Source organism: Microcaecilia unicolor, chromosome 4 (assembly GCF_901765095.1).
Source record: "Microcaecilia unicolor chromosome 4, aMicUni1.1, whole genome shotgun sequence".
In the NCBI taxonomy this organism is placed as follows: domain Eukaryota; kingdom Metazoa; phylum Chordata; class Amphibia; order Gymnophiona; family Siphonopidae; genus Microcaecilia; species Microcaecilia unicolor.
Window position 1 is genome coordinate 154,269,220 of NC_044034.1, and position 12,897 is coordinate 154,282,116.

At 43.3% G+C, this 12,897-nt stretch overlaps 1 protein-coding gene across 1 annotated transcript in view; it reads left to right on the top strand.

Moving 5' to 3' along the window:
• The window catches only part of LOC115468787 (catalase-like), a 65,420-nt gene that overhangs the window by 22,519 nt on the left and 30,004 nt on the right, over window positions 1–12,897 (top strand). Inside the window, exons 3-5 of the mRNA XM_030200783.1 lie at window positions 249–359; window positions 7,382–7,512; window positions 8,384–8,488. Of these exons, the coding sequence (XP_030056643.1) occupies window positions 249–359; window positions 7,382–7,512; window positions 8,384–8,488 (347 nt within the window). The remainder of the gene's footprint in view (window positions 1–248; window positions 360–7,381; window positions 7,513–8,383; window positions 8,489–12,897) is intronic.

The window sequence follows — 12,897 nt, forward strand, 5'->3', positions numbered from 1 at the left end:
GGCCACAAAGAGGCATATTTTCAAAGCACTTAGCCTTCCAAAGTTCCATAGGTTTCTATGGAACTTTGAAAGGCTAAGTGCTTTGAAAATGAGCCCCTAAGTTAACTGGGTAATTTTAACTAAATATGCATTACTGAAAATAGGCCCCTTGGTTTTTACCGTAGTTCAGTTTGCTTTTAAATTGTTTAAAATTTTATATTCATTGAAAATAAGAGATTTGCTTTTTTTTTTTTCTTTCTCCCTCCTAGGAGCGTTTGGTTATTTAGAAGTGACACATGACATCACAAAATACACAAAAGCTAAGGTGTTTGAGCACATTGGGAAAAGAACGCCCATTGCCATAAGATTCTCCACTGTAGGTGAGATCACAATGCAGTTCTTGGCTTTCACCTCTTTCTGGTTTGAGTAGTACGTAGTTAGCAATGGTTGCTAATTCTAGAGTATCCTTACTTCAGCAGAAATGTAGGTTTAAGGTGTGCTGAAATAAGATATCTACCAAGTAATCACACTTAGGAGCCCTTTATTAAGTTGCACGCTAAAAGTGGGCTGCGATATCGGTAGCGCAGAGCTTCCCTGCATTCTGAGGCCAGTTTTAGCATGGCTGTAAAATGACCGCATTTTCCGTTTCTTCAGTTAATGGCCATGCGCTAATTTCCCAATTAGAACGTGGCCATTAGTGCAAGAGCCCTTATTTAGTTAGTGCCTTTTTGAAAGAATTCACTGAAGGCGGTGTACAGTAAGAATAAATCAAACATAAGTAATAGACAATTACAGCAGTAAAACTATTCAAATAATACAAAGTATGGCAAAGTATACTACTTACAGTGTCAACACAATATGTAATAGAATATTTTAATAGATAGCATAGGATATAAGCAAAGATGGAACATATAGGTAGGTAAGAGAGTAAAAGGAGTTAGAAAATAAGGGGATTAATTTAAAGAAAGTTGCACATGAGATCAGAGAGATGATTTAATGTTACCTCAGCTAGGATAGGAGTGGATAAACATGTCCTGCTGCAGTATGTGCAGTCTGTGTCACTCTTTGTGTATGTGTTTGAGACTAAGAAGTTAGTTACTTCTTCCATTAAAGGCCTGGTTGAACAGCCAAGCTTTCATCTGCTTCCTGAAGTAGAGATAGTCTTGTGTTAAGAGAGCCTTTCAGGGAGTTCATTCCAGTATGTGGGGGCTACTCCGGAGAAGGCTCGCTTGCGGGTATCACATTGTGTAATGTCTTTTGGAGAGGGTGTGGTTAGAAATACCCCTTGGGAGGACATTAGTGTCCTTGGAGGTGTGTAGAGGGTCATCCTGTTCTTCAAGTACTTGGGGACATTTCCTTGGGCCCTGAAGATCAGACATAAAATTTTAAATTTAGCCCTGCATTGTACTGGTAGCCAATGAAGTTTTTGCAAAAATGGTGTGACTGTGGTCACGTTGCTTGCAACCTTCTATGACTGTTGCTGGGGCTTTCTGAATCAGTTGGAGCTGGTGCAGACCCTTTGTGGTCAGACCAGTTTCGAGCTCATTGATGTTGTTGTGGCATGCACATCTTGGATAAGGTTTTCCTTTTCAATGTAAGGAGAAAGGCAGCCGTAGTTGTCGTAAATAGTAGAAGCAGCTCTTGAAGGTTGCTTGTATTTGGGAAATTAGAGTAAGTGTTGTATTCCAAGGTTCCTGACTTGTGATTTCAGGGGGAATTTGTACTTCCCAAAACAGATTTTGATGTTGGGTACGTGTCCACATGTGTTAGGGACCCAGAGAAGATCAGTTTTACTTAGGTTCAGGCAAAGTTTGTCGTGCTTAACTACTACTACTACTTGACATTTCTAAAGCGCTACTAGGGTTACGCAGCGCTGTACAATTTAACATGGAAGGACAGTCCCTGCTCAAGGAGCTTACAATCTAATTCTTGAATTGATGTTAGAGAGGTAATCAGTTTATTCAGGGCTGTAGTAAGTCAGGTTCAGTGGGTATGAGTAGCTGCACATCATCCGTGTAGATGTAGAACTGAGTGTCCAGCTCGCCTAGTAGCTTGAGGTAGATATTGAGCAGAATAGGTGACCGTATCAGTGCGTGTGGTACCCCACAGGTCAGTGCCCATGGTGGTGATGAGGTGCTGCCAAATATTATGGATTGTTGCCTGTCCGATAGGATCTGAACCACGCAAGTACGGTTCCATTGATACCTGTTTCTGCCAGTTGTGCTTGCATATCATGATCCACAGTGTCAAAAGCTGCTGAGAAATCTAGCAGTGTTAACACCGAGGCAAATCCCCTGTCTCGGTACTAGATCATCTAGTAGGGATACGAGGACCGTTTCTGTTCTGTAACTGGGTCTGAATCCAGATTGTTGACATGGATGTAGCCAGTTTTCTCTCTTCTAGCCAGTCATTGAGTTGAACACAGACTTTTTGTTCTATAAGTTTCCCTAGAAATGGGATGTTGGATACTGGCCAGTAATTTTGAAGTTTGTCATGGTCAGGGTTGTTTTTCTTTAGCAAAGGGTAAACCACTGCCCTTTTCAATGCTGTTGGTAGTTACCTATTACCAATTTTAGTGCCACCTTCTGTGAGGCCCATACTTGCCTGCTGCACTCTCTGATGGGCAGGGGTCGAGGGAGCAGGTAGTTGGTCATAGGTCTCTTAGGATTTTATCAAGGCTCTCCTCTGTTATTGGGTTAAAAGTGTCTCATATGTCTTTGTACGGAGGGGACAAGTTTGTGCACTCCTGGTTAACTGGTTGGAGGCTGGGTGGGATTGCCTGGCGGAGACTTAATTTTGTTGGCAAAGTATGCAGCAAAATCATTGCAGTTCAGGTTTGACTGGGCAAGCTGGTTCTGTTGTAGGGGTTTCATTAGGTTGTTTACTGAACAGCTGCTGCTTGGTTGAATTGGCAGCCTGTGCAATGCATTGAGAGAAATATATATATATATTTTTTGGTGGTTGTTAAGGCTTGGCGATAGTTTGTCATGTGCGTCCTTTAGTTTAGCAAGATTTACGCCATCTCCTTTCTAGTTTCTGTCCTTTGTGTTTCAGGATCCAAAGTTCTGGAGAAAAGCAAGGTGAGTATTTGTGAGTGGGGCATAAGACGTTTTTTAGTGGTGCCGTTTTCTCTAAGGTCTTGGCTAAGTGTGTATTCCGGTGGGATACCGGTGTCAGAAATGGTATTTCAAGCGGACGAGTCTGAGAAACTTACTGACTTCACGGTAAACCTGTAGGACGTAATGGGGCAGTTCGGCAAACTGAAGAGTAGCAAATCTCCTGGACCGGATGGTATTCATCCTAGAGTACTGATAGAACTGAAAAACGAGCTTGCGGAGCTACTGCTAGTGATATGCAACTTATCCTTAAAATCGAGCGTGGTACCAGAAGATTGGAGGGTGGCCAATGTAACGCCCATTTTTAAAAAAGGCTCCAGGGGAGATCCGGGAAATTATAGACCGGTGAGTCTGACGTCGGTGCCGGGGAAAATGGTAGAGGCTATTATCAAAAACAAAATTACAGAGCACATCCGAGGACATGGATTACTGAGACCAAGTCAGCATGGCTTTTGTGTGGGGAAATCTTGCCTGACCAATTTACTTCAATTCTTTGAAGGAGTGAACAAACATGTGGACAAAGGGGAGTCGGTTGATATTGTGTATCTGGATTTTCAAAAGGCATTTGACAAGGTACCTCATGAAAGGCTACAGAGGAAATTGGAGGGTCATGGGATAGGAGGAAATGTCCTATTGTGGATTAAAAACTGGTTGAAGGATAGGAAACAGAGAGTGGGGTTAAATGGGCAGTATTCACAATGGAGAAGGGTAGTTAGTGGGGTTCCTCAGGGGTCTGTGCTAGGACCGCTGCTTTTTAATATATTTATAAATGATTTAGCGATGGGAGTAACTAGCGAGGTAATTAAATTTGCTGATGACACAAAGTTATTCAAAGTCGTTAAATCGCGACAGGATTGTGAAAAATTACAAGAGGACCTTACGAGACTGGGAGACTGGGCGGCTAAATGGCAGATGATGTTTAATGTGAGCAAGTGCAAGGTGATGCATGTGGGAAAAAAGAACCCGAATTATAGCTACGTCATGCAAGGTTCCACTTTAGGAGTTACGGACCAAGAAAGGGATCTGGGTGTCGTCGTCGATAACACACTGAAACCTTCTGCTCAGTGTGCTGCTGCGGCTAAGAAAGCGAATAGAATGTTGGGTATTATCAGGAAAGGTATGGAAAACAGGTGTGAGGATGTTATAATGCCGTTGTATCGCTCCATGGTGCGACCGCACCTTGAGTATTGTGTTCAATTCTGGTCTCCACATCTCAAGAAAGATATAGTAGAATTGGAAAAGGTGCAGCGAAGGGCAACTAAAATGATAGCGGGGATGGGACGACTTCCCTATGAAGAAAGACTAAGGAGGCTAGGGCTATACAGCTTGGAGAAGAGACGGCTGAGGGGAGACATGATAGAGGTATATAAAATAATGAGTGGAGTGGAACAGGTGGATGTGAAGCGTCTGTTCACACTTTCCAAAAATACTAGGACTAGGGGGCATGCGATGAAACTACAGTGTAGTAAATTTAAAACAAATCGGAGAAAGTTTTCTTCACCCAACGTGTAATTAAACTCTGGAATTCGTTGCCGGAGAAAGTGGTGAAGGCGATTAGCTTAGCAGAGTTTAAAAAGGGGTTGGACGGTTTCCTAAAGGACAAGTCCATAAACCGCTACTAAACAGACTTGGAAAACTCCAAAATTCCAGGAATAACATGTATAGAATGTTTGTACGTTTGGGAAGCTTGCCAGGTGCCCTTGGCCTGGATTGGCCGCTGTCGTGGACAGGATGCTGGGCTCGATGGACCCTTGGTCTTTTCCCAGTATGGCATTACTTATGTACTTATGTAAATGTCAACCTGTTCTGACACTAATTGTCTTTTCATCCACATATGGATAGTCCAGAGCGTCTAGGAAAGTCTCAATGGTCAGCTTTTTTTTTTTTTTTGTCTCTGATCTCCTTCCAAACTCTGGGAGGTGCCATTTTTCAGGTGGTCACTTAGGGAAAATTTAATTAGAAAATGGTCTGACCATGATAGGGGTGTTATTTCAATACTGCTATCCCAGAATTCTGGGATGTAAACCCCTTTTGTAGAATATCTAGCATGTGACCCTTTTTCGTGGGTTGGAGAATTGATCACTTGTGTAAATCCTAATGCTGTCATCTTGTTCAGAAAGGTAGCTGTGGTGGTATCTGGGGATTTGATGTGTAAATTGAAATCTCCCATGATCACTATCCTAGGGTAATTCAGGGTCACTTGTGTAATCAGGTCTAGGATTTCTTGCACAGATAATGTGTTATGAAGTACTCAGTATACCATGAGTAGCCAGATTGGTTTCTCCTCTTGATTAAAAGAGATTCTGATTCATTTAGCTGGGGGATGGAGATTCTGCGCAGTTTGAGTGTATCCCAGATCAAGAATGCTACTCCTGTACCCCGTCTTTCTGGGCTTGGTTGATGTTGGATATTGAAACCTGTTGGGCATAGTTCAACCAGTAGTAACCCCCCCCCCCCCCCCCCCCCCCCCACACACACTTTCATCTAGCCAGGTTTCACTTATTCCTAGGATGTCAAGATACTGTTCATGTATGACATCATTGATCACTGAGGATTTCTTTGCAGCTGATCTGGCATTCCCCAGTCCTATAGTTCCCAAGGGTGGTCTGGGGGTGCTGGTGGTAGCTTTTGTGTGGCAATGAGGTGATCTTTTAAGTCCTGTTATGAAGGTGTTTGACCTGTTGCACTTTTGCCTTCTCTTTGGTTGGTGGGGATTATAGTTTCCTCTCCCACACACCACTGGGATCCCTGATGTCTCTTGGTCTGCCAGACCAAGGCACATTCTTTGTGTCAGAAGCTAGTTAGACAAATTTCACTGGGTGGCACTGCAGGCCACCCTGTGGATTAGCAGTTTTACTAGTTGGCAATATAGGATTAAGCTTAAAATAATCAACTGCTTTTTAAAGTTGTGAATTCAGACCAGGCCTGAATTTTAGTAATAGAGAAACAAATGGCTATACTTACCACTTCTATGTGAATTTTTAATGCAGAGGAGGTTGATGGTGGACTTTAGTTTTAATGGAATGTAACAGATTCAGAATCTTAGAAATGCTTATGTAGTTAAAATAAAACTTCAACTCACGGATTGTAGGTTTGCATTTCATTGTTTCTGGTTCCGATATCCTTGGATGGTCCAGTTGATGCAGGTTGCTGTATGCTTTTCTTTGTTGTCCAGGAGGAGCGTTAGATGTAAATACCGATCCAGCTTAGATCACAGGACATGAGAAAGTCCTTTGTAATATGAAGGGAAGATAAGTTTCCTTCCTCCAGCCAAATAAATGAAAGAAGTTTGAAGTTAAATTGAGGACTGGTGCCTCAACGCAGACTGAGCAGAAGTCTGTAAAGGTGTTAGTTGTAAATAAGCCAAAAGTGCATTACTTAATCTAAATTGCAGGAGCCTGAGGTAAACACAGCCAGCCCCAGCCCCAATATACTTTACCAAAACCTGTTTACTGGGCGGTAAGTGCTCTTGTACTAACCACGTGCTAATCAGTTACAGGCAATTTGTAAAGGCCCATGGTGCTGTTTTTTTTGTTTGGACGCCCTTAACTGCCCATTGCAGAAACGTCCAAAATTTGGACGTCCTCTACTGCCCCGTCACAGAAACATCCAAATTTTGGACGTCCTCAACTGCCCCGTCGCTATGCCTCCGACACCCCCTTGAAATTTGGCCATCCCTGCAACAGGGCAGTTGAGGACTTCCATCTTCCGATTTAAAGATGGGCGTGCTCTTTTCATTGGTCTCCAGCCCAGACCTGTCAAACAAGTGCGGGAGGATTGTGCTGAGCGCATGCTCCGGCACAATTCTCCCGCACTTCTACCCCATAATCAGAGATAATTGTGCTGCTTAAATTTGCATGCATTATCTCTGATCATAGGTCTAATAGTGCCCCGCGCTGTTCCAGCGCTATTTTAGAGTGCTGTTTGGAACAGTGCGGGGCTTTTTGATCATCTGCCTGTTAGTGCACAGTAATGCACGACGAACACAAAACTGCCGTGGAACACCTGAACGCGCACCGTATAGTAGCGGATTTTAACCTGTGGTAAGAATGCATTAGTGTTTACCACAGGTTAGTAAAAGGGCCTCTTAGTGTCTGGATTTTATACCTGTGACATTTCAACTACATTGTTTCGCAGGATGCTAGGTGAAAATCCAATCTGGTAAATATCTGGCTGACTTTGATTTCAAACAGCTCCGAGTCCTTTTATTGTGTTGGGAGGATGATTTCTATATATTGAGGGGGAGCGTTAAAACTGATTAGATGTGTATTTGTCTTTGTTTACAGCTGGAGAATCTGGCTCAGCTGACACTGTCCGTGACCCTCGAGGGTTTGCAGTGAAGCTCTACACAGATGATGGGAACTGGGACCTCACTGGAAACAACACACCCATCTTCTTTATCAGAGACCCTCTTTTGGTCAGTAGGAGACTGGATGCATGCTATTTCTGTTAAATATCACCCTGTTTGAGCTCAGACATTCTGAAGAATAATGCAAAAATATCACTTTTGACTATGTTGTCATTTACCACTGTTAGGAACAAGGTGCTATCAGCAAAGTGATTTTCAAAACAAATCTGTTTGTCTAATGTTGCAGTATTTTGTTTTTTATTTTACAAGCAGGTATTGTGGAGGAGTAGGCTAGTGGTTAGTGCAGTGGATTGACAGCCTGGAGAACCAGGTTCAATTCCCACTGCAGCTCCTTGTAACTCTTCCCACTGCAGCTCCTTGTAACTGGGTCAAGTCACTTTAACCCTCCATTGCCCCCAGGTATAAAACCTAGATTGTGAGCCCACCAGGGGCAGAGAAAGTACTTGCCTATAATAAATAAAAACCACTTTGATTGTATCACAGAAAGATGGTATATGAAATCCAATTACCCCATTACCCTTACCTTGGCAGCAGTATTAATGTTATTCCAGTCTGTGTTACGTGCAGAGGGTAGTTTATGTAAAAAATGTGTATTCTCTATCTTACAGTTTAGGTAGGTTCCAGAAATACATACAAATTTGACAAATACACCATAAAAGTAAATGTACAATTTAAAACGGACTGTACTGTAATGCCGAATTGCCCAACACAAGGGATGTCAAGTATGAATATTCTTTATTGTCTCAGTGAGATCAGTTCAGAGTCAATGGGTTATGCCCACTAGCCAGCAGGTAGATGATGGAGCCAGTCAATTTGAGCTCAGCCTTATATAGGGTACCATATGATGCATCCTTGTTCTTTGCAGAATGGTACTAGCATACATTAATGTTCACCTTCTTGTTATGATTTTATTTCATAGTTCCCCTCCTTCATTCATACCCAGAAGAGGAACCCTCAGACTCACCTGAAGGATCCTGATATGGTGTGGGACTTTTGGACCCTTCGTCCTGAATGCCTGCACCAGGTAGGCTCTTTTTTTTCTAGTATGTTAGTAAAACCGACTTTAATCAGAGAAACTGTAGATTCTTAGGAGTCAATATGCAAAAACACTTCTCTAGATACGTGCTGCTGACTGGGATATTGAAAGGCACTGTCTGGATAGTAATATCCTTAGACCGCCTCAGTGCTGTGTGGATATTCTTATCTAGATAACTTAAGACAGATAGGTGGCTGTCCTACGTTATCCAGATAAGAGTGAATATTGCCACTGTCAGGATAAGTTCTGAAGCTGACCGCCTTATCCAGATATTTGGTGCCAGCCACTATCCAGATAATGGTATTGTATATCTGGCTACTTTTTAACTTCCACATCCAGTGTATGTTTTTTTAATCGCTGACCACAGCAGCTAACTTCACAGACACTAACTTAAAAAGAGCAATGTTAGCATATATGTCTTTAGTACAACTAGCATGTACATTTTTACTGTGGTTCTTTTCTTTCTGAGGCAAAAGAAGTGCTAATATATAATCTTATGAGTCTTCTCCATCATGAATTAAGTAATTTAGAGTACTTTCCTCTACTATGAATCCAATGCAGTCATGAGACTGTTATTTATGCAGTTATCAGATTTGCTTCTCTGAATCCACTCTTATATGCTGGAAAGTTTTCAAGAGAGGATGTGGTCAGTCTTAGGGACAATGTATTATAAAAGTTAAAATAGACTAAGAAATGGGACCAGCGAAGGTAGAAAACCACAGAAGTGGTGGTGCTAGAGTAGCAGGGTGACAAATGGCAATCCAAAAGCACAGTCCTAAATAGAACTGCACAGAAATGCAGTAAACACACTTTCCTATACTGCTTTTCTCTGTACCTGTATTGGTAACCTTTGCTGCTGAAACTGCAAGTATTTATTCAACGTGGTCTCTCTTTCAAATTTTTGTGTTTTTCCATTGGTCCATATTTTGTTACGACCAAGCCTCAAAAAGGTGCCCGAACTGACCAGATGACCACTGGAGGGAATCAGGGATAACCTCCCCTTAATCCCCCAGTGGTCAATAACCCCCTCCCACCCTAAAAAGAAAACTTTAAAAATATTTTGTGCCAGCCTCTATGCCAGCCTCAAATGTCATACCCAGCTCTCTCTGACAGCACTATGCAGGTCCCTGGAGCAGTTTTAGTGGGTACTGCAGTGCACTTCAGGCAGGCGGACCGAGGCTCACCCCCCCCCAACCTGTTATACTTGTGGTGGTAAATGTGAGTGCTCCAAAACCCACCAGAAACCCACTGTACCCACATCTAGGTGCCCCCCCTTCATCCCTAAGGGCTATGGTAGTGGTGTACAGTTGCGGGGAGTGGGCTTTGGGGGGGCTCAGCGCACAAGGTAAGGGAGCTATGCACCTGTGAGCAATTTGTGAAGTTCACTGCAGTGCCCCCTAGGGTGCCCGGTTGGTGTCCTGGCATGTGAGGGGGACCAGTGCACTACGAATGCTGGCTCCTCCCACAACCAAATGGCTTGGATTTGCTCGTTTCTGAGATGGGCGTCCTCGGTTTCCATTATCGCCGAAAATCGGGGACGACCATCTCTAGGGGCGACCTAAATGTTGAGATTTGGGCGTCCCCGACCGTATTATCGAAACGAAAGATGGCCGCCTATCTTGTTTCGATAATATGGGTTTCCCCGCCCCTTTGCGGGGACGTCCTGCGAGGACGTCCTCAGGAAAACTTGGGCACCCCGTTCGATTATGCCCCTCCATGGGTTCAGTGCCAAAATTAAGGGTGACTTTCTGCTAATCTTGGGAATGTAAATTATTGACCTGCAGTTCATTTGTGTAGATAAGCATTTCCCAAACTGTGCGCTACGGCGCCCTGGTGCGCCGCAGTAAACTCTATGGGGTGCCACGGTAAATCCCGACCTTCCTCCCGCCTGAACCACTGCTGCAGACAGTAGTGGCAGAAAAACAAAAAATAGCGTGGAAAGCTGCAGCAGCCTTCAAGCATGTGCTGTCAGTTCTGCTGGTCCTCTGCCCCCGGAACTGGAAGTTGATGTCAGCGGGGGCAGAGGACCAGCAGAGCCGACAATGTATGCCTGAAGGCTGCTGTGGCCACGCCTTTGGTTTTTTGGGGGAGAAGATGGCCTTCGGGACTCTGTGAGGTGACTGCCAAGGAGGTTGGATGAAAACAGGAGACGGGATGAAATCAAAAAGTTGAAACCAATAGGTCAGTCCCTTCCCATTCAAAACAAAGCAAGCAAACCTATGAGCTGCTGCATCCAAGTTGTCATTCTTTATTGTTGGTAGCACCTTTTATTTATTCTCACTTATATTTTTAAACATGCTGGCTTGTGCAGCATACAGATGTACAAAGAGGAAGTATAATAACGGAATAACTTTTCATAGGTGAGTAGTAATTTGTTTTAAATCGTAATCAGTGTGTCATTTGGAGAGGTTGGTTATAGGGACATCCTAGCATATTTGTGCAGAGAAAAGATGGAGACCTGTGTGGCCCATGGGGGAGGGGTGGGGGTGCTGCAAAACATTTCTTAGACACGAAGGGTGCTGTGAACTGAAAAGGTTTGGGAACCACTAGTCTAGATTGAGCCCAGTTTTACATACAATCTGGAGATGAAGGTTGACACATGCTTAATTCTGTGGTATTTTAGAAATGGATTTGCCAGTGCAGAGGCTTTTCTAAAATACCTGCTGGAATGCACACGCAACTTCCTGTCATTGCAACAGAAGCAGCCATTTGAAGTTTATTCAAGTAGGACCCAGAGTGGTGAACTGGATTAGGAACTGGTTTACAGACGCCAGAGGGTGGTGGTGGTTAATAGAATTCACTTGGAGGAAGAAAAGGTGAGTAGTGGAGTGCCTCAGGGATTGGTGCTGGGGCTGATTCTGTTCAATATATTTGTGAGTGACATTGCCAAAGGTTTAGAAAAAGTAAGTTCTGCCTTTTTGCGGACGATACTAAGATGATTTGTAATAGAGTGGGCACTCCGGAGGGAGTGGAAAACATAAAATTCAATGCAAAGAAGTGTAACGTGACGCACTTAGGGAGTAGAAATCCAAGGGAGACATATGTGCTAGGCGGTGAGAGTCTGATATGTACGGACGGGGAGAGGGATCTTGGGGTGATAGTATCTGAGGATCTGAAGGCAACGAAACAGTGTGATAAGGCAGTGGCCATAGCCAGAAGGATGCTAGGCTGTATAGAGAGGTGTAACCAGCAGAAGAAAGGCGATGTTGATGCGCCTATACACGTCATTGGTGAGGCCCCACCTGGAGTATTGTGTTGTTTTGGAGGCCGTATCTTGCTAAGGATGTAAAAAGACTTAAAAGCGGTGTAAAGAAAAGCTACAAAAATGGTATGGGATTTGCATTACAAGACATATGAGGAGAGACTTGCTGACCTGAACATGTGTACCCTGGAGAAAAGGAGAAACAGAGGTGATTGTAAGCTCCTTGAGCAGGGACTCCATGTTAAAATTGTACAGCGCTGCGTAACCCTAGTAGCGCTTTAGAAATGTTAAGTAGTAGTAGTAGATTTGATACAAATGTTTAAATACTTGAAAGGTATTAATATAGAAACAAATATTTTCCAGAGAAGGGAAAGTGGTAAAATTTGAGGATGTGAATTAAGGTTGCGGGACGGTAGACTTAGGAGTAATTTCAGAAAATTATTTTTCTCGGAGAGGGTTGTGGACGCTTGGAATGCCCTGGCGAAGGAGGTGGTGGAAAAAAAGAAACTGTGATGGAGTTCAAAAAGGCGTGGGATGAACACAGAGGATCTCTAACTAGAAAATAAATGATATAAAAAAAACAAAACTTAAGGGGTTGCATATGTGTTTGCATGTCAAGTGGTGCTTAGATGGGAACTCTGGCTACATCTACTAAGTCTGTGTCCTGGGCTGCTTTGTACAGTCTGAGTCCCACATATGGCGATCTAGTTTAGGGTGAGCTGGAGAGAGCTTCGATGGAAACTCCAGTGGTTTGAAACGTGAGGACAGTGCTGGGCAGAGTTTTACGGTCTTTGTCCTGAAAATGACAAGATGGATTTGGATAGGCTGTAGTGGGATGTGAAAACAGCTCCAGTAGTTCGAACATAAAGACAGAGCTAGGCTGACTTCTTCTATGGTCTATGTCTCAGAAATACCAAAGAAAGACCATGACCAAGTAAATAATATCACATTCATTGTTGATTATAACAAATGTGGCTGTTGTGCAGACTGGATAGACCACTCAGGTCTTTATCTGCCGTCACTTACTATGTTACTAATCTACACACTTAGGGAAAAAAATGAATTAAGGAGAATGAATACCCTCAGTCCCTTGCGTAAAGCCCTGGCTGAAATAAACAGTTTTGTAAAATCTATATGTGACTTTGAGCTGGTGTAAAAACCCAGCGTTGAAATATTTCCCTTACACATGGGAGGA